Source organism: Sinohyriopsis cumingii, chromosome 9 (genome assembly GCF_028554795.1).
Source record: "Sinohyriopsis cumingii isolate HCF-2022 chromosome 9, ASM2855479v2, whole genome shotgun sequence".
Taxonomy (NCBI): Eukaryota; Metazoa; Mollusca; class Bivalvia; order Unionida; family Unionidae; genus Sinohyriopsis; species Sinohyriopsis cumingii.
This window is the reverse complement of record NC_142969.1, coordinates 89,416,979-89,439,255: the sequence shown is the minus strand read 5'-3', so window position 1 is coordinate 89,439,255 and position 22,277 is coordinate 89,416,979. Positions and strand designations below refer to the sequence as shown.

At 32.9% G+C, this 22,277-nt stretch overlaps 1 protein-coding gene across 1 annotated transcript; it reads left to right on the top strand.

The window, feature by feature from the left end:
* The first annotated feature begins 12,404 nt into the window (after positions 1–12,404).
* LOC149792211 (methyltransferase-like protein 27) lies at positions 12,405–21,102 on the top strand. The gene is made up of 5 exons (XM_089970723.1): positions 12,405–12,750; positions 13,925–14,053; positions 16,451–16,583; positions 17,060–17,152; positions 20,300–21,102. Exons 1-5 carry the CDS (start codon positions 12,595–12,597, stop codon positions 20,482–20,484), a joined length of 696 nt encoding a protein of 231 aa, XP_089826849.1. The 5' UTR covers positions 12,405–12,594; the 3' UTR covers positions 20,485–21,102.
* Positions 21,103–22,277: the final 1,175 nt, after the last annotated feature.

The following is a 22,277-nucleotide window of genomic DNA, read 5'->3' as shown; positions in this document are numbered from 1 at the left end:
ACTTATTGGAACTGTACCCCATTTATATTACAATTATCGGAATAGGGGCTGACGTGGCATGGTCTCCAAGAACATGTCTGTCAGTGTATATCCAGAATCAAGTAGGCACACGTGCTCGTTTTGGAAAGATGTATTCACATCAAATTGACATAGATTTTGTCATGAAAAGGTAAGTTATACAATAGACAAATTTAAGTATTACTGAAGATCAGATTCCGTTGAACCATTCTAATTAGTAATTGTTACCTGGTACTCTTAAACATACACCAGAAATGTTAAAAAGGTACTCTTGAATTAATTTTGTATACTGATCTTAGTTATATGATTATACGTTCCCATGTACAAATGTCAAATCATGGTTAGAATGTTTGGAGATAAATATTTCACGTTTATTTCCATACAAGCACTTGAAATATCCTGAAATGTTATTTACATCATGAATTAGCTTGTTTGAAATATATTTCATTTCACTATTTTTCCATTGAACTTCCTGTACATTATACACCAATTTTCACACCAATGTTCAAACATCACCCATCCACACCTTGCCTTAATCTGCATAATAGCTAGTGTACCATATTAATTATTTGGCCACTAAATGGTTGAACATACTTATTTCAACTTCATTTAATTTGGGTAGGAATAGTCACTTTAGTACATGTCCATTGCTTTACATTTCTGAATGTGACATTAACGGGGTGGGTAATTGTTTACTGCTTTTGCACACTTAATGTCAATTGAACATCTCTACATCATGCAAATTTTACTTTATTTATCTACATATTACTGATCTAGGAGATTACAAACATTCATATTATCTCATTTCAGGTCTGGACAGTATTTGGAAGACGATAGACGAGTTGGATTCCTTGGAACTCTTGATGAATCAGATGATGATACCAAGACATTCATTATAACCTTATTAGTCATTATGTCTATGGTTGGTTGAACGTACTCTGAGAAACATTTTTCTGGAAATCTCATTTAGTCTAGGATTTAAAAATCACTTTAGTAGATGTACATTGCTTCACATATTTAAGTATCATTATGTCACGTTTAATTGTTTTTTCCTTTTCTTGCATGTTTAAGGTCATTTAGACAAACAAATATCTAGCAAAATTACATTCCATTTACCTCTACTGTACTGACCTGTCATATTAAAATTGTATGTTCTCTAATTTTCAGTTTGGCATGTTAGTTTGAAGGAGGCAGAAAAGTTGGATTTGCTTGGATGCTGTCCATCCATCAGGCTGTGATACCAAGACCTAATTACGACATGTTCAATATATCTGGCATTAGTCATCATGATTAATTGATACTACCAAATTGATATAAAGAAACCCAAAGACATGGCTTGAGAGAAATCAACTGAACTGTTCAGTCAAGCAGAGCATCTCTAGAGCTGTGTTTTCCAATTACAGTGCTACCTTTTATGGTCAGTGACTTGGAAATGTTTTTCCTTTTTATTACAGAAAATGTTAATAGTCTTATCACTATGGGAAATCTGAGTGCGTTATTATTTATGCAAACAACTGGCTCAGTAATGAATGCAGTAAATCTGGAGCAGAGCTATTGTGATTGTCTGTTTAGAATGTACTACTATATAAATTTGAACAGGCACGTTGCAATTTGCCTCAGAAATCACCATCAGTTATCAAGCTTCACTGCTGAACTTGCATTGACCCAAACTACCACTTGTACTGAATATCATTCAAAGTCAAATTTGATGTCTACAATTTGCCAGTTGCTTGTTTTAAATTTATGAGAATTTTTTGTTTTTGAAAATGTACATTTTATTACAAATTAAATTACTATTACATTTACCAATGTTTGTTTCAATCATCTTTTCTGATAGAAATTATATTTTATCACACGTAGGGTTTTGTTGCATTGAAATGCTCTATAATTAAGGAAAACAAAAGCAAATTCAGTTTGCAAAGAAAGCATTTTGTCCATAATTCGCAACTTGTTGAACAGCAACACCACTCACTTTCTGAGAGATGTCACACCCTTTACCTGCTATGAAAATCAATAAGAGTTCACCATTATAGTTGAAATAAGTGTGGCATGTAAGGAAAAGTGTTTGACTATAATCAGCCATATATAAGGTAGCCTGGAAGGACTTAGGTCACAATTAATACTTCTGAGTCATTACCCATGAATGTAGTAACAATTTATTTTCAGATTATTTTTTCCTCCCTTTTTTCGTCATGATCCTTTGGTTAGATTTAGTTATTCGTGTAATTCTTTTAAAGGAAATTGATTATTAATTAGGTCATGCACACTTTGTTTTATTTGCTGTTGGTATTTTGGCAGCAGTTTGAGTAATCTGACATAGATGCATGCTCAAAAGTGAAATCTGTGACCAATGGTACATTGTTTTGTGTATAGTTTAGTGTCTCAAGAAAATCTTTGTTAATATATGGCAAGAACTGAGTTCTTCTTTGAAGATAATTTAGATTAAGACATTGTTTATGAGGATTTAGATTGTATTAACAGACAAACGTAAACACTATATAGGGAAGTAATTGTTACATGTAAGTCAACTGTAAACCATTCAGTTTTACCAGTTTCATTTCAAAAGTGGGTTAAAATATCAAATCATGTTAAATTTTACATATGTTTATTATATCTTTACATGAATGTTTCGGGGCTTATGATATCAGTCGATGTGAGCGATTAAATCACCTAAAATGTAAACGTCACTTTTTCAGTTTGGAAAGTGAAAACGACTTCACCCTGTGATTTTTCTTTAGACGTACAATGAGTTACAGTAGTTTATTACTTTTGAGATGTCTCCTCGCTGTAGCCAGGACATTCTGACATTGAAGTGTTATAGCTACAGGCAAAAAGTATTTTATGAGGTGTGGATACCGATTGAGCAGACAAACAAACTCTTGCCCATGGACATGTATGGTGTTTTAAGAATGAACAGACCATTAACTCTTTCCTGAGCAAGTTATCACTGCTTGATTTCCTCAATTTGGGCTTTACATGTGATAAAAATATAAATAGTTCTGTATTAAAATTTAAACATATATGTAATTAGCAATTTGTGCTTTAAGACTATAGAAGACTAAACTATACAATTTAAATTTCTGAAAATAAAATTTTAACTGCTGTGGTTGTGTTATTTTCCTCATAAAATCAGTCTGAAACCGTATTTGAACCTATAATAGCAAACATTGCTTTTTCTAGGGAACGCTACTTCATTAAACTGCATGTCTTCCAAAATAATTCATCAAAAATATTAAGGAAAATGTACAAAAATATTACGCGACGTCTGAATATTGTGTGACATAATACATCGCTTAATAATGTAATAACGTAGGTTAGAAACATCTGGGATAGTGCTGTTTTGCGGAACATTGTAAGGTCCAGTGAGTGTGTTTGATCTGGATTTTTTATCGTAACTTCAAGAATTGTTGCGTCATACCGCTTAGATGTATGCAACGTGGCAGTTTATAGTGATGTCTAGCACTGGGGCATCATACCCCAGACATGAAGCATCATGTCCCACATATTCACATTATCCTGTCACTATGCCGACTAGTCCTAACGCTAATAACATTTTAATGCTACCTGCCAATCGAGTCAGCTACTAGTACCATTTTAAAGTCTTTAGTAAGACTCGGCCAGATTTGAACCTGCAACATCCCGCATCCTAGGTGGACACTCAAACCACCTACGCCACCGGCGTGGTATTGTAAGGTCATGGATGTTTTCCGGCATCCATTTTTTGAAAATATGAAAAAAGCAGTGAAGAAATAATATTTAACCAGTACATGAGATTGGCAAATTATAATACCATACATTTACAATTCTATCAATGGATTGCTGTAACGACGCTTGAAAGTTAGTGGTTATATTAGGAAAATCCGTCAATCTTAATATTGATCCACTTACATATTATGCATGGAGCATTAAATGTTGCTGTTTATGCCGATTCAGTTGGAAAGAATGGTTTGGTATGGTCATATATAGGCATTAATGCTTCTTTGTATTGTCTTTGAGCAGTGTGAGTAATGCTTAATCAGCAACAATGCATTTAGGATTATCAGTATGCTTTGAAATTACCTGCTCTTTTGCTCAATTTACATAAATACAGGGCATATTTTCCAAAGTAATTTGGTAATCTGTTTGACTGGCATTTGATACACAGCTTTCAGGAAGTAAAACAATTTAAGAGGTAGATAATTATGCATCTTTCCGAATTACAAGACAATAATCTTGTTAATCACATTAGTTCACATTAATTATAATGTGCTCATATAAAGTCATCTTGCCAAAATGCACTTTGTGTACTCCATCCAAACATACACTTTCAATTGTGAAAACAGTGGACATACATATATATTCCCCTGTATTTCAGTGTAGTTCTAAAATGCAAAGTCATTGTTGAAATTGAAATATTCTGAATAATCAACCATCAACCCACAGAAGTGGCAATGCATGGATAGTCTCACAGCTTATTTTAAGTTTTGCAAATCAGTACTAGTTTAGTTAATTAGACTGAATGGTTCTTAGACAAAATGATTGTAAAATATGTGTTGAAACGCATCATTGGAAAGGATTGTCACTTTAGAAGGGACAGTTGGATGTAGATTAAACATCATCATATTTATTGTCATAATCATCTTCTCCTTTTTCTTTTGCCCTGAACTTTTCATAAAGAATTAAGTATTCAATTACGTTCTTATTCGTAAATCTCCAGAACCTGAATCAACCTGAAAATATACCCAGAAATTATCTTAACATGTACTTGCATTTATACCAGGTGTGTTGATAGGTTTCATTTTACAATAAATTTTAACGTAATGGTGCTTAATTTTATATGTAATATTGAAATGATAAGTAGCATTTTATTTATAAATAGAATGAATGTATAAATGGCCCTTGACATTCATCGGAATGAGCAGTATGTACATGACTGTGAGTCATGTCCTCGTTCTTGTGGTTTTCATCATTGCCAGTTTTATCAAGCCAGTAAACATCACTGCATTATATGTACACACATCTTATGACCTATGTCTCTTAGTTTGCATGATTCACCAGTTTATCAGGTCAACCAACATTACACTATATTCCCCTATAATAAAAGTGTGATTATATCACAAGGGCTACATAAGAGAGGCAATCAATCCTGTAGTTTGTACTTTGAACAACTTCTACTTGTTTTCTTGATAACAAAAGTTAGGTATCTTATAGTGTACTAGTCAAAATCAAATATTTGTCATTCTCATATTTCTTTTTTTGATCTTCATTTTATTTTTAAATATAAAGATAGGTAATATTTATATATGTAATAGTTAAATATGGTCTATCTTCAAACTTATTACTTTTAAGACGATATTGTAGAATAATTAAGTTTTGTGAATGCCTGAGTTTCAGCGTAAATGATGAACTCCAGTTTGGTCTTTTCGCACGTGTGCATTTTTATTCAATGTTGCAACAAATGACTTGTAATCATCTGAAGGAGAATGTTTTTGTATATACCCTTGCCCTTTACAAAGATGATTTTTCTTCATTATGATAAATGGGTCAGCGAAAATCACGATCAAATTTTTCTGCACTTGTGTGCTATCTATATAATACATTTTGAAGTGTTGTAAACTTTCTTTTACCAATGTTTCAAAATAGCATTAAATCAACAAAACGGGAGCATTTCATGAGAAAATGGGAATAATAAATTCATTTGAATTGCCAGTACATTTTCTGCAATTCATCTGTTTACCTTTTATCATCAATATCCCTCACCCCTGATTTTATTTTTCCAACTTTTCATTATTCTTCAAGCCTAAATTCCAGACACATTTTATCATGCTTCTCAGGGCTGCGACATGATACAAAAACAAGTAAGATAACTGGAGCAAATCAGGTAGAACACGCTTTGCAGTGAACCTCATCATTACCCAGAGATTAAGGGGTGTTGTCAGTATTTACATATACATATTATGCATTAAATACCAGCACTTTAATTTTGTATTTCACATTTGAATTGATTGTATATTTCAATCCATTATATTTATAATATATTTTACTTTTAAAAACTCAAAAATCAAATAAGTTAGGAATGTCGGAAATGAGGTTTTATTGATAATCAGTCTCCATCTCACCGATCTCTCAAAACACTGCCAACATGATGCTTAAGTTCGCTTGCTAACTAAAATTTTTGCTAGTTTTGTCATTTCATTTGTAAATAGAATACTTAGAAAATGTATTGGAGGCTCTTATTAGGGTCAATCATCATGGTGCACACCTGCAGGCGTCTGTTTAGGAAGATAGAAATATTAGGAAATACAGATATGAATGAAGATCTAATCACTAACTTCCGTCTCTGGTATTTCTGCATTTTACAAGCGTTATGATTTTTGATGCAGATGAAGAAATGATGATCATAGTTTAAAACTAATACATATGTTCACATGGAAGTATGTAACCTACAAGAGTCTTTTATGAGCTCAGATCACTGAAGCACATCATATCCCTGCGCTAATGCATTATTGACCTCACAAAGGTTAGATAAGGTGTGCAATTCATTCCAAGTTTGTCTGTGTTTCAGTTTAAACCACCCAGTTATTGTTAGTTTGAAAAGGATAGTGCACACTTAGAACAGCTGGGACTTGTTGTATAATGCGAGCTTGGCAGATTTAGGGCTACTTGTCTAACTCAAGAATTTGGCATTCTCAGGTGTCGTATATTAGTCGACATTCAAACTTTTCCACTTTAAAAGGATACCATTGAAAATTTATATTTCTCGAAGCTCAATTCAGTATAAATTATAAGCAATCTATCTTGAGTTCAGCCTTTGGTCACGTAGCTACATATGAAATGTCGAACTTTGAATTAGAGAAAATGTTTAAAGTTGAATGCATTGAGCATTAAAGTCTTATCGCATATGAGCCAGAAAAGTCTTTGTGAAGAGTCACTTCGACCTTTCTTCGTTCATCTACCCCATGTCAGTGTAAATTTCAAAGAGACAGCATTCCGACCCCGTGAAATTGACCGGGGAATCTTAACACGGTCCTTCGAAAGTAAACATTTGAGCCACCAACCTTAACCGCTTGGTAGGAAACTATGTCCACTTATCACATTTTTAAACGGAAATGGTCACGCACTGTCGTGCACAGAATGTGAGCTATCTAAACCTGAAGAAAGGAATTATTTCTTTGGGAAAGATTAGGGACCACCGCCTACGATTGGGTATACTAAATTAGGGCGTACACTTTAGAGCAATCTGACTTTAAAGTGACGACCCTAGTCAAAATTCTTTAGTCTGGAAAGTTCCTAGAAGAAACTCAGTTGACTCCATGGAAAGCATACCAAGATTAGTGCTTTCTTCGTGAAACAAAAAAGGGACCAGGTGGTCGTCGCGTAAAAAGAATGGCATGCTTAGTGGTAAGACGCACAAGTTCTGAAAGAAACAGCGATAAGTTATGCAATTTAATTTCATGTAATATTCTATTATTTGATTGTTTGTTTTATGCAAATGTGTTTGCTATGACTAGGTTTCCATACTATGTATCGTTTATTCAATTTCATGGAAATGTGTTGATTATAGAGTTGTTATGCAATTTATTTAATTCAATTTCACAGAAAGTATTGATGCAATAGTCATTATGCAATTTATTTTATTCAGTTTCATGGAAAGTGTTGTTGCCAGAATTGCTATTGAATTTCTTTTTAATTATACAGTTATTAGTTCATTGTTAGAATGGATTGCATGTGATCCAAATGTTCATATGTGTTGGATTTCATAGGGTTATATGAAATAACTTCTCTTGTTGTTAGGACGATACAGATCATCGTGAGTTAACGATAATTACCTAATGATATCTGATTTTGTAATGCTTCGATAATCGTGTAGGATAAGGAATGCCGTGAATTACATCTTTTTGAATTGCATGTAGCTGCTTATGTAAAATAATACGGTAAAATTTATTAGAAGTTCACATGGTAATTTAAGACTTACCATTGTAAGCAAGGCCAATGTCCTACCGTAATAAATCAGAATTTACGCGGTGTGTGGATAGCAACATGCTCTGAATAACGTTAAATCAATTGTATCTAGCTCAAAATAGTGGGTATACATACTAATCGGGTAAATTTGTCCTTTAAGGAACAGCTTTGCGAGAGAAAGACGAGACAGTCCGAAGACAGGAGTACGGAAAGGGAGAAAGAAGGACGAGGTCAGAATAAAGGGACCAGGAAGTCCATGAAGGGCAGAACATAGAGCTTAGGAAGGATGAATTACGAAACGTTGATATACGGTCAGACAGGAAGGTGATGCATTCAATCCTGGACATTGCGTTCTTTTCATCTTTCGTTATGATGATGCAATAAGTCCAAATTGGACACACCTGTTAAATTGTATTGATATAATCTAACGTGATTTGAAATTGCCATTATTAATTTATTCTGATTAAATTTGTTACTTTCTTGTCGAATGGGGCTGGTATTGTTTTATTTCTTCCCTGGGTTTTCGCTTAGTTCTCTGTTGAAATTCCATTCTCCTTTCACTCCCATCGGGCTATTATATCGAGGGAAGTCATCCTTTGGATAACGGCAGCCAAACCCAATTGACCACCCCTCATTCTAAGAGGGCGACGTCACACTATCCATATATTATTTATTTCTTGTCGTAACAAAATACATGTTTAGTTGCATGAGATAATACTGGATTTTACTTCTGTTCTTTACAACGACGTTTTGACCCAAATATATAAAATGTGTCAGTGCAAGATTAGGACCAGAAAAGTCTATGAAGAAATTGTAAAACCCCAAGTCAGATATTGACACTGTTTATCTTATTCTAAATTCTGTCATATTGCAGTTTGAAACCTACCATAGCTTACAGCCCCCTCTTTTGACTGCGTATTGTTCCATTATCACTAAGCTTTTAAACAAGAAATAAAATGTATACACGATAATGTTAGAAACTGTATGCAGAACTTTATAACCACCGAGCCACAATAAATCCAAAGGTACTGAACGTCCCTCCAGCAACTAACAACGACAACCACCATATCATACGCAAAGATGTAGAAGCCGCAGTAAGATCACTGAAACAGTGTAAGTCAGAAGGAGTGGACAACATCTCAGCAGGAATGCACAACATCCCAACATAACTAGTCCAAGCTGGGGGAGAAGCAATGATTAGCGCCCTCACAATTATCTGCAACAAGATCTGGCAAACAGGAGTATGGCCATCGCCATGCACCCAATCACTGATCATCACCCTCGCCAAGAAAGCTAACTTGCAACAGTGTCAAAGCCACCGTACAATTAGACTTATAAGCCATCCAAGCAAAGTCATGTCAAGAATACTGATGAACAGACTAATACTACAGGCTGAAAAGATCATTGACGGGGAGTAGGCGGGGTTCAGAGCGGGGCACAGACCAACGGAGCAGATATTCAACCTCACGATATTGTGTGAAAATAACCTCCAACGCCAGCAAGATCAAAGAAGTTAACTTTGAATCGGCACCATGTATACAGTATTGTGCTTACATGTCATTACCCAATATAAATATAAATAAATAAATGAATATATATATATATATATATATATATATATATATATATATATATATATATATATATATATATATATATATATATATATATATATATATATATATATATATATATATATATGTGTGTATAGATATATATATATATATATATATATATATATATATATATATATATATATATATATATATATATATATATATATATATATATATATATATATATATATATATATATATATGTATATATATATATATATATATATATATATGTATATATATATATATATATATATATATATATATATATATATATATATATATATATATATATATATATATATATATATATATATATATATATATATATATATATATATATATATATATATATATATATATATATATATATATATATATATTATATATATAAACATTGACAGGCATTAGAGACAAAAAGCAATTAAAGGAGCATTCGTTTTCCTTCATATAACATAAGAAGTACTAGAATGGGTCTTTAAGTACCAGAAACTATTTTTGGTTTTTTTTTTTGAAAACATTGCTCTTAGACCATGCTTCAGAAACTGTTATCATTGTCCTTTCCTAAACATCAGATTTTGCGGGCTAAAATTTTCATGATCTGAGTAACCTTGGAGTGATAGTCAGTGGTACAAGCACGGTTTAAGCACAGGTATTTGCCTTGATTAGTCACTACATTCGAAGCCTTAACTGAAAGCCTGTTAAATGCAGTCCAGTTATCTGATTCATATAATTATATATATTTATGAGATATATTTCAACTTGGTCAGGGTAACCTGAGACAACAAATAATGTATATTCATTAATATGGAAAGCTTATTACTGAATAAATATATGTATTCGTACTTGCAACTGTTCTGGTCAGAAAGGGTCTTCTTCTGTAGGATATGACGCAGAGCAAGGGAAATGTCCAGCCATAGGCAAAAGTCAAGCATGGAAAAGATCTAGCCAGCGGGCTAAGGTCATTCATGGGCAAACTAAAGTTTTGTGCTAAAGCCAAATAGCTGGGCGATGTTAGTAAACCTTTAAATATAAGTCAAGTGACCTTCTTTGGTTATAAGGTTGTAATACCTATACAGATGCATTCCTTTATCTGATTTTATGATTCAAATATAAACAACAAGCTAATAAATGCAATTTAAACACTAATATATTAGTAAACTATCGAAGCATGAATTATAGGTAACGAATGTCTCTTTCTGCAAGTAGGATATACTGCTTACAACTGCATCCCGTCACCAGGTTTTGTCATTCTAGGAACGATATTATGCATCTGGCATGCCAGAAAACTACTACGATCATAAGCTAAATGCACCAAAAACAACACTGGCTAGAGCAGGTCAAAAAATGCCTGCGATGAACTTCCTTTGTTTTGAAGGGTGTGGAACGACTCTATATATACATATATATATATATATATATATATATATATATATATATATATATATATATATATATATATATATATATAATATCATAATGAATAGTGCCAGAGAAGTGAACTTAAAACCAAAACTAATACAAGAGAGTGAAGTATGAAATGCATTTCACAGTGATGTAGTTTTGTATAGAGGATGTAGTACGCATTCCGATGCATCTCGACCAAACTGCATGATTCAGTGTAATCTTACATGTGTACTAAATCTACATTTGCTTTTTAGCTAAGCGTATAAGCTTAACTTAATCCATAGAAGTGTAAAATGTAGGTTACAGTGATGCATATGGCTGTCTAATGATTAAAGCATGAAAAGATATTACGAGATAATCTTAAAAAAAATCAAACTTGAACTCGAATCAGTGACATGTAAAATGTAGGTCAGGTGGACTTTGATGATAAGGAAGTAGTTTTCCTTAAGTTGCAACCACTTATCTAGTTGTAAGACTCCGTGTATCATATTGCTTACACTGGGTTCAAAAGCCTATTGGTCATGAGCTAAACACTAAAACTTAACCTAAGCCAATATTATAGCATTTTTTTAAAGTGGGTGATACTGATACAGATACTTGCAATCATTTAACTTCAGGATTTTAACATGAGCAGAGTTTGAGAAAAAAAAAAAAACGTAAAATGCAAAATCGTACATGGTCAATCAAACATAAAATATGGATTACTTTGACGTTGGTCGTGTCTTGTCAAGATGCATTCCCTCAGCACGTTTCATGATTCCACGTATAACGGCATGCATACAGACTGCAGACAATATCTGAACTAAACGGAAGTTTCTTGTTATGTTCTAATACCTAACAAGTTTTTGTGCTAATACTATCTTTTCTATTGCAAATATATTTAATGTTAGTTAATAATTTAAAATTTTCTGGTATGGGTCAGCCAGATTGTAAAGATCATGCATTTGGAATATACAGAAAAAAACTGTAAGACACAATACAGTGCAGATCTTATACAACATCTAGGAGGTAAATAACTACACTTGATAACAAATTTCCTCTTCCTGAACAAGCAATGACAACTTCTATTCAGAAATGTATTCCCGAATATATTACCTTTCAGCGGTACCTTTTAACAATAGCGGCAACATAGTAACAACAGAACATCAATACACATACACACACACACACACACACACACACACATATATATATATATATAAATATATATATATATATATATATATATATATATATATATATATATATATATATATATATATATATATATATATATATATATATATATATATATATATATATATATATATATATATATGCTCATGAACGTCCATTCACCCTGAACTTGCCCTTTACGTCAATATGATAATACATAAAAGGTCGTACATGAACAGAAGTCTGGTTCCCTACTTCGTATGATATCTGCACTGCACTTCTCTATACGGAGTCAAGTGCAACGCAGGGAGCATACGAATCAGGAAACCAGACTAGCCACCGCCTCCTGTGTTTTAGTTAGTCACCTCGTTCAGATAACACTGAACTGTTGTAGGTGTAACAATAAAAGTTTGCCTTATATATCCAGCACCTAGTGTCTGTCGTAGAATAACATAAAATGGCGGATAACGCATACCAAAACTATGTAAGTAATGCTACCCGTGAGGATGCCGAGGCGTACCATTCCAACTATCAAGCGTTCAAGGGAGGACTCACGCCACAGGAAATCACTGATTACTATTCTCAGTGGGGTGCCAGCGGAAATTACGACATTGTAAGTGTGTTTTGATAGAATAATTAAAGAAAACCTCTCACAATTATGAACTGACCAAAGGCGATTTTGATGGATAATTTCCTTCATCTTCATGATCATTTATTTATGTGTTGATCTATTTATTGATTTCATTAAAGGCTTAAAGTTTGATACCTGGTTGGTATTTTTAACAAAAAATACCTTTATTTAATTCATTGCGATGATGTGAAAAGAGTGTCAATAGATGTATAGACAAATACAATGTGTGAAAATGTTTAATCTCACTTCTTGACATCAAATACTATCTTGGCAACATAAATGTAAAGACGTTCAGGCAGGATCGTCTCTAAGAATCAGCTTTCATACCAAGAAACAGTATTGTCATCTCAAGATTACAACTCAGCACACATTTATATAATATTCATTTTTTCTTGAAAGAGAAACAAATCGTCAACTTTTGCAATACCTGTTCAAAGTTCGAATGTGTGCCAAACGAGTGATATTGCATTTATTGTACTTCTTGATTGAATGAAATTTGTGATGATTAAGCATTTGTCTGGTCAGATTTCTTTTTTTTATCAATCGATTGTCTTTGTTTTTCCTGGCGACATTGAAGATGTTTGCAACAGTTTATTAAACAGAATCAGATATAACGTAGATATCTAACTGAATTTGACACGTGATGATGTCCGGTCTTTAGGATTTCGTCGAAGGAGCCTTCTCCTAGTAATGTACATTGTTTATCTTTGTGACTGTATTGGTGTCATAGTACAAATATTACTGATTCACAGTCGCAATACCACGCCCGTGGTTTCTTCTCATCTAAACAAATATCAACTAATTAAGATATTTTGTTCGTTTATTACTGAGAAAAAAACTCTTGCTTAATATAAATTTAAATACTTTGTATGATTCTGTCAGATTGTGATAGAGCTATTGTCTTTAAAAATTGTGTGCTGTTTGTGTAATCTTTTGCGTTATGGACCATATCTAAGAGATCAAATTCAAACTTTCTTAGTCTCTTCTGTTTTAATTTTGTTTTCCTCCATATGAGATTTATTCGCACGCGTCCCAATCTTTTCAATCCTTCAACATTTAATGAATGTGTATTTGTAAACACATTTTTCCTATTTCATTACAAATTTGGTTTATTCACGGAAATTATATTTTGAATTTTCTTTGCATTTGATACCAGCATCTTGGTACGAGCCGTTACATGGGACCAATACAAGCTGCCCGTGCAGTTGGAGATTACTTTGTATCTAACAGAGAAAATGTACGAATTCTGGATGTGGCTGCCGGTACTGGAAAGGTTGGGCAGGAGGTGCGTATCTGGGTCTTATTATGTTCTTTTTTTTACTATGGTTTTATCTAAACTGAAGCCTAAGGGTAAGGCTTGATATCGCTCACATATAAGTATATATATATATATATATATATATATATATATATATATATATATATATATATATATATATATATATATATATATATATATATATATATATATATATATATATATATATATATATATGTATGTATATGTATCTCTCTCTCTCTCTCTCTCTCTCTCTCTCTCTCTCTCTCTCTATATATATATATATATATATATATATATATATATATATATATATATATATATATATAATGATGGTATAAACCTATTTACCATGTGTTAATGAAATTTAATCAGAAAGTTCAGTTCTGTACAAGTAAAGAGCTCAGTCAATTAGTAGCACGATCGTATCACTGATATAATTCAGACGTTAGTTATTATTGAACATGTATATATGCACATTTAAGAATCTGGAGCAAAATGTGACAGAAATTCACTATCCAAACAGGTTAAAAAGAGTCAATCAGATACAAGATTACCCCTTAAATCTTGTTTATCATGCTCATAATCAAACTCTTCCAACTTCTTGGTGATATAAGATTTATGTAACAAGCTTCATCACTACCTAATCAGAATTATAAAAAATGTGTTGAGAAGCCGATACAATCCTGTTCACGGTCACATGATTGTTATGCGTTGCTATCGCTGAGAATCATACGTTTATTAGATATTGATAATATAAACTTATTTAACAAGTTTGATCAAATCCTATTTACCATGGTTGATGAAAATTCTATGAAAATACAGTTTCAATAGATGAGCAAAATTAGACAATCAAAAGCCAGATCAACCTATTAATGTGCACTGTCTCCCTGTTGATAACACTTGTGCAGCATCTTGATGATATTTACCAAATATGTTTGAACATGAAGTCAGATATATCATTTTTCAAATAGTAAGAAGTTCATCCCAAAATATACGTAACATCGCTTTATTAATGCATATATATGTATGTTATTATGTAAGTTACTAAACTTTTCAGCGATCTAAACCTATTTAAAAAAGTTTTATAAAATCGGATTTAAGAATGAGCCGCTAATGTGTCCACAATCAGATTGAAGATCACCTCATTACAATGCATGGCTATCTTCAAATACGTTCCTTGATCACATTAATGTTAGGGATATAAACCTACTACCTCCCGAATCAACCCCTCCTGAAAATACGAAAAATCGTCCTTTCCAATTTTTATATTTAGACAAAGGGTAATAACTATTTCCTACCTACTGCCTACTTGGCAATAGTTCTTGACCTTTGTCTATATGAAACAGATGAAAGGACGATATTTTGTCTTTTTAGTCGGACTGGATTCGGGAGGTAGCAGGCTTATATCCTTTACTTTATTGTGGTCACTGAACGTATTCGAAAGTAATATTAATACAAATTTTTTTTTATCACTTCCATCTGTACATTTTAGATTTATTTTAGTCTATCTACCACGCATGCATAAATATCAGGTTAGAAATAAGGGTCTAGAGTGGTCATAAACACTGCCAATGGTATTCAACATTTTGTCATTCATATGCATGGCTCTCATTATTATACATATGCGTAGTCTTCTTGGAATGGTAATATGTTCAGTGAGACAGACACAATATCACTTCATTAATCGACGCGGGGTTTGACTACTATGGAACTCATCAAATATATGGAAGTGATCGCGTTATGTTCTAAGATTGGTCAAAATTGTTTTAGAAATATGCACTCCGGAGTAGCAATACGATAAACTGACCAGATGTAGAATCACATCGATCATTCCCAAAATTGTATGAGATCTTGATGGTATAAACACATTTTGTGATTTTCATCGAAATCTTATCAGCAATATGACCTCAGGAACGTCAACACGCTTACCCAAACAAATACATGTATGCGATGATGTCATTTGTATGCACTTAAGTTTATAATGCTGGACAGCCTCCAGTATATTGATGAAACTTATCTGCCAATTTTGATCCAACGCGGATAGGAAATATGGCCTCCAGAGGTATAAGAAGCAGTTATTGATGGACAGATATCGCACAGCAATCGACTCACATGGTGTCATACCATCAACTCATTTGGTCTTACGGTCAGATAAATTAAAATGATAACATTCATGTATTACTCTATTCAGCTAAAATATAAATGCACATTGCTTTGTAATCAAAGTATTAAATGGAAGTGCCCCGCTATCTTAAAATACAACTGCTTGCAATTGGCTGTATATGATATATTTTTTAATGTTTAATTGCTCCATCTTGGATAACAATTTTACTACATTGTCTATGAACAGGCATGTCAGGCCTAATCAGTTTTATTGGTATTGCTATATATATATTACAGCTTTATAATCTGGGGTTTCGTAACCTGGACGCCTTGGACCCATCTGAGGGTATGCTGAAGAAAGCGAAGGAAAGAGGTGTCTATAATCAGACCTATAATCGCTACTTTGAGCTGAACCTACCATTACCTGATGGTATGCGTGATGTGCTTGTCACAAAAAATAATACATCGTCATATACAAAAGAAAATATAAAATCTGAACATTGGGGTGCATTTTCAGCAAGTTAATTGCTAAATTTTTGTTTTTATTTTCCCACAAATGTGTAATACAATCTCTTCATTTTTAAATGAAATATGCAAATTTTTGGAATTACCCTGATATTTCTCTCTTAATCTTGAATATATCTTTATAAATGATTTAGAGGAACAATATCGATGACAAATTTTCGTACATCCTGATCAACTTGAACACATGTAAATGAATGGTAACATTGTTTGTGTTGGTAAAACTGAACTGAGTATAATCGTGTCAGATTTGGGATAAGTTCCATCATGATGCACAAAGCTAAAAAAGAGGAAACAGGTTCCTACACTATGATCTTACGAACTTGTTGATAGCAGACTTTCCTCGTTAACAGATCTAGCCATCTGAACTCTTTCTTTCCACAGATTCATATGACTGTGTAGTTGTTGTTGGGGGAATGGGTGAAGGCCATTTACCTGCCGAGTCTGTGCATGAGATGATACGTCTTGTAAAGCCAGGTATGAAATGAATAAGGACAGATAAAAAACACCTCTGATACAAAAAACATTTAAACATAATAATTCATTCTCATTTTTATATAGTATGGTTGTTAACACTCTAATAGAAAAGAAGCTTGTACAGCGAATACAGAAAAAATCGACAAAAACGGAGCTTCTGGATAACATGCAATGGTATAGAAATGACCACATATCATGTCTAAAATGAATTTGCATAACAATCTCATTACATCTAACATGAAAGTGCCATGTTAACCATTTATTTCTTTTATTATATTTGTGAAATACCGTTTATCATCTACGAGGTATAGGAGAGATGTTATGCTGCCACGGACATTGAGTGTTCACGACCTAGGCAACAGTTTCAACTGGTTTTCACACAACTTACACAATGAGAAGTGGGCTAAGGGGGTTAACATTGTATATACGTGCCATTAGTTGCTCATTCTTAGCTAACTACTTCTGTTTAGTTGAGATATAGTCTGCAGTCTGTACACATGCCTTTATACGTGGAGTCATGAAAGTTGCTGATGGGATGCATCTTGACAAGACATCACTAATGTCCTTTTAATCCATATTTTATGTTTGACTGAGCTTGTAAAATGTTGTATCTTACGTTTATTTCTCAAGCACTGCTCATGTTAAAATCATGAAGTTAAATGATTGTATATATCCCTATCAGTATCACCCCTCAAAAAAAATTAATGTTACCTATGGGCTTAGGTTAAGGTTCAGAGCTTAGTTCATGACTAATGTTTTTGGACCCAGTGTAAGCAATATCATTCATTGAGTCACAAAAATAGATAAGTGGTTGCATCATAAGGAAAACTGCTTCCTTATCACCAAAGTAAATCCCCCTGACCAACATTTTACATGTCACTGACTCGAGCTTAATTTTGTGTTTTAGGGTTATCTCTTAATACCTGTTTATGCTATAATCATTAAAGCAGACAATTACGCATCACTGTAACCTACACTTCACTGGCTTAAGTTAGGCTTCAACGTTCAGCTCAAAACCAAATACAGATTTATTACACCAATAATGCATTCAATATTATATAGAATAATGCAACTTGGTTCGGATGCATCCTGATGCGTACTACATGCTCAATACAAAGATACTTCAATACGGCATGTATTTCGCTGTTAATTCGCTTACGTTAGATTTGGTTTCAAGTTCACTGCTCTGGCAAGCTCCATGCTAGAATCGTGAAATTCAGGATGATATTTGATATATATATATATATATATATATATATATATATATATATATATATATATATATATATATATATATATATATATATATATATATATATATATATTCGTTCCACACCCGTCATAAAAAAGGAAGTTCATCGTCGGCTATAATACACGTTTTACTGGCTTTTGTTGTTTTCGGTTTATTTACCTTTCGATCTTAATAGTTTTGTGGCATGCCATGTGCATTATATCCTTCCTAGAATCACGAACCTGGAGACGGGATGCAGCTTAAAAGTAGTATATCTTTCTTGCTGAAAGGGAAATTTGTGAAGTATAGTTCATGCTTCAATACTTTACTAATATGTTAGTGTTTAAATTTCCTTTATTAGGTTGATGTTTTTATTTTAACCATGAAATCAGATAAAGGTTTGCATCTATGTAGGAATAACAACCTTATAACCAAAGAAGGTCGCTTGACTAACATTTAAAGGTTTACTAACGTCGATTGTCCATTTGGCTTTAGCACACGACTTGATTTTGCCCATGACTTAATTCAGCCCCATGACAAGATCTTTTTCAAGCTTGACTTTTGCATATGGCTAGACTGTTTCCATGCTCAGTATCAGATTCTACAGAAGAAGACCCTTTCTGAACAGAATAGTTGCAAGGACGAATACATATATTAGTTCAGTGATAACCTTTGCATATTAATGGCCATGCATTATTTATTGTCACATGTTATCCTGAAAAAATTCAAATATGTATCTTATATATGAATAATTATAGGAATTAGTTAACTGGGCTGCATTCAACAGGCTTTCACTTAACGCTTTGACTTTTGTGACTACTTAAGGCAAATACCCGTGCATGAACCGTGCTTGTACCACTGGCTATCACTCATATGTTACTCAGATCATGACAATTTCACCCATCAAGATCTGCCTTCTAGGAATGGACACTGACACAGTTTTTAAAGCAGAGCTATACAGCAATGTTTTCAAAAAAAGAAAAACAAAATTATTCTCTGGTACCTATAAACCCATTTTAACACCTTTTATGTGATATCAAGGAAAAAGAATGCTCCTTTAATTCCTTTTTGTATTTAATGCCCTGTCACAATATATGTGTGTTTAGGTATTTATATTGGGTAATGGCATGTGAGCACGATTCCGGCTACATGGTGCCGATTAAAAGTTAACTTCTTCAAATGAACAGATTAGAAGGGAAGCCAATGATTAGTTAGAAAATAGGCAATACTTCTTTAGCAGTAGCACTTCAGTCCTATTTTCTTTTTTATAATAATCAAAATTAAAATTGTCTACTATATATTATTTCATGCTTTGTAGATGTAAGTTATTTAATAATTGATTAATCTTTTTTAGATATATCTTTAACATGATATGAGAAAAATCAAATATATATGAACGGGTAGAACGATTTTTAAATTCTAGATAAGCATGCGTTAGTAATTCAGTGCTATATTTATTATGTTTGGTAATCGCTTTCATACATTATAGACAAATTTGATTTAAAGTTGCATTACTGTGTATGTATGTTGTTGTTTTTTTGCTTAGTAGCTTACTAAGAACGGACCTATACGCAGTCTAAAGTCCTTTCGATGGTACTGTAAGCCGTTGATAATTAAGCAGCATGACTGGCTGCTGCCGATAAAAAAGAATGTCAACAAAATTATTTTGATGTATTGTTGTCAGTAAGGTCAACATCCCCAAAACTAATAGCTTTTGTGCAATTAGCAAAGTCCTTTCAAGAAAATTACCTTCATATTCATCCAAAGCATAATGAATTGAAAATCGGAAAACGTTTGAGTGAAATTTCATTCTTCGACCTTAAGCAAAGAATTAATTTGCACATTTTGACATTCGTTTCTTAGAAGATTGCAGGTAAGTAGTTATTTACTTAATTTTCACTTTTGTTTAATAACAGGTGGACTTGTTTGTATAGCAATGAGGGAGGAATACATTCAGTATGTGGAAGCCTATAAAGACAAACTTAAGCCATTGATGGAGAGTCTTGAAAGGGAAGGGAAATGGCACCAATGCAAAAAGGAGCATGTCCCCAACTATGCTTTCGGAAAAGAGGGTATAGTTTTCCAATACATTGTACATTAATCGGATCTGCAATGTGGTGGGCAGGAAACTGCATCTTGTGACTGGAATCTGTTTTCTGTGACTACATGGCAAGTTTCTCGGATGTTATGTAACAATAAATATTGTATTGCTAACGGCATTGTCAGCAGACAATATGCTTTACATTACTCCTTGGTAGAGATAATTTCTCTGTTATAGTTATTACCGCCAAGATAATGCACACAGTACCAACACCTAAAAACACCTCAATACAAATTAATAAATACAAAAATTGGAAAAACAAACAAACACCAGCTTCGGTTAAGGAGAAAAGCTATCCGGGAGATATTTTTCTTCAGAAATAATCAAAAATAATATTTATTATGATGTTGAAAAACGACTTGTTTAATATTATGTTCTTATTGTCCTGTATGCCGAATGTTACGCAATTGTTTAAAACTTTTATGGTGAATATATTTTGTAAAGTTGATGAAATACTGATTTTCTTTTAGTATACGTACATGATGTGATAAGCACGATTTGTGAATTCAATGTGAGTGCATGGCAAATGATTTATATTAGCATATATTTGTATTTATACTACAGCATTCACTTATTCAGTGTAATATAAAATAAAGACTGCAAATCATATTATGCATACAGCAGTTTTCATGTTTGTTCTGTTCATCGTTTTTTGACTCTATAATCGTATACAAATTTGTCTATAAATAGTATTTATGAGTAATTTAAAAATAAGCTGAGTTTCATAACATTCATAGCAATCGATAGCGAAATGTGTGCAGTTTTATTTTCAAAACGCTGTAGATGCAGATTCCAAGCAGTGTCTTCTGTAGTATATAGGAGTCCAAAAATATGTAGCTGCGGCCTGTACGATTTTCAAAGGCCCAGTAGGAGAGAGTGTCATTAAAACAATAACTCAAGTGAAAAATCCTATGTGAAATAGGCACGAGTTCATAAACTTTTCTGTATCTCGTGGTGTGAAGATATAAAAATGTCCAAAAGAAAAGCAAATGTTTTGTCAAATTTGGTTTACATTAATTCCCTGCCATTTATATTTTCTGTATATGTTTGGTCCTGTAACATAAACATAAACGCTTGTTACAAAGATCGATGGAGATCTGTTCAGGTTCAAATCATTATTATACCAATGTTATGGTCCGGACTAAGATATATAACAACACGATGGAGGAGACTTACCAACGACCTATTTTGAGAAAAGCACTGATGTATCAGTCTATATAAAGCCTAGCATAAGCAAAAGTAATAAAATAAGCTGATGTACTTGTGTTCATGGCTATCGTCAGTTCAATGTATGTTACTACTGCTAAGTACTTCTAATCTTGATGCAAGCCTCACCCATCGACTTGATCGTCAAAGTACCCCTTGACAATACGGTGCAATGTACATAATGGAATACATCGCTTTTATTGTTTGATCGACAATGAGTTCATAAATAGGTTCATTGTGTCATTTTCCATCCACCATTGTGAGCACATGTGTTGCGAGTTTATGCACTTAAAATATGTAACATAAAAGGGTGAAGACAACATGCTTTCTAAATTTTAACAAATAATTTATTTTCCATGAACACAAAGTAAAAAATGAGAAAAAAGAACTCACGATATTGCGAATTAAATCCAAAAATAATCCAAGAATTAAAGAGACAAGTCCAAGTAATAAAACGTCCTGAATAAAACTCAGTTCAAGTCCCAAAGAGATCCAAAATTGAAGGCGATGACGTGTATGTTATGGTCTATGAAGTGCTGATGTGTCTACAGTCTCTTGTTGAATAACAGCAATATTATTCCAGGTTT

Coding starts and splice junctions, on each gene's coding strand:
- LOC149792211 (XM_089970723.1), top strand. CDS start 12,595: ATGGCGGATAACGCATACCAAAACTATGTAAGTAATGCTACCCGTGAG. Junction 12,751..13,924: donor CCAGCGGAAATTACGACATT/GTAAGTGTGTTT, acceptor ATTTGATACCAG/CATCTTGGTACGAGCCGTTA. Junction 14,054..16,450: donor CTGGAAAGGTTGGGCAGGAG/GTGCGTATCTGG, acceptor TATATATTACAG/CTTTATAATCTGGGGTTTCG.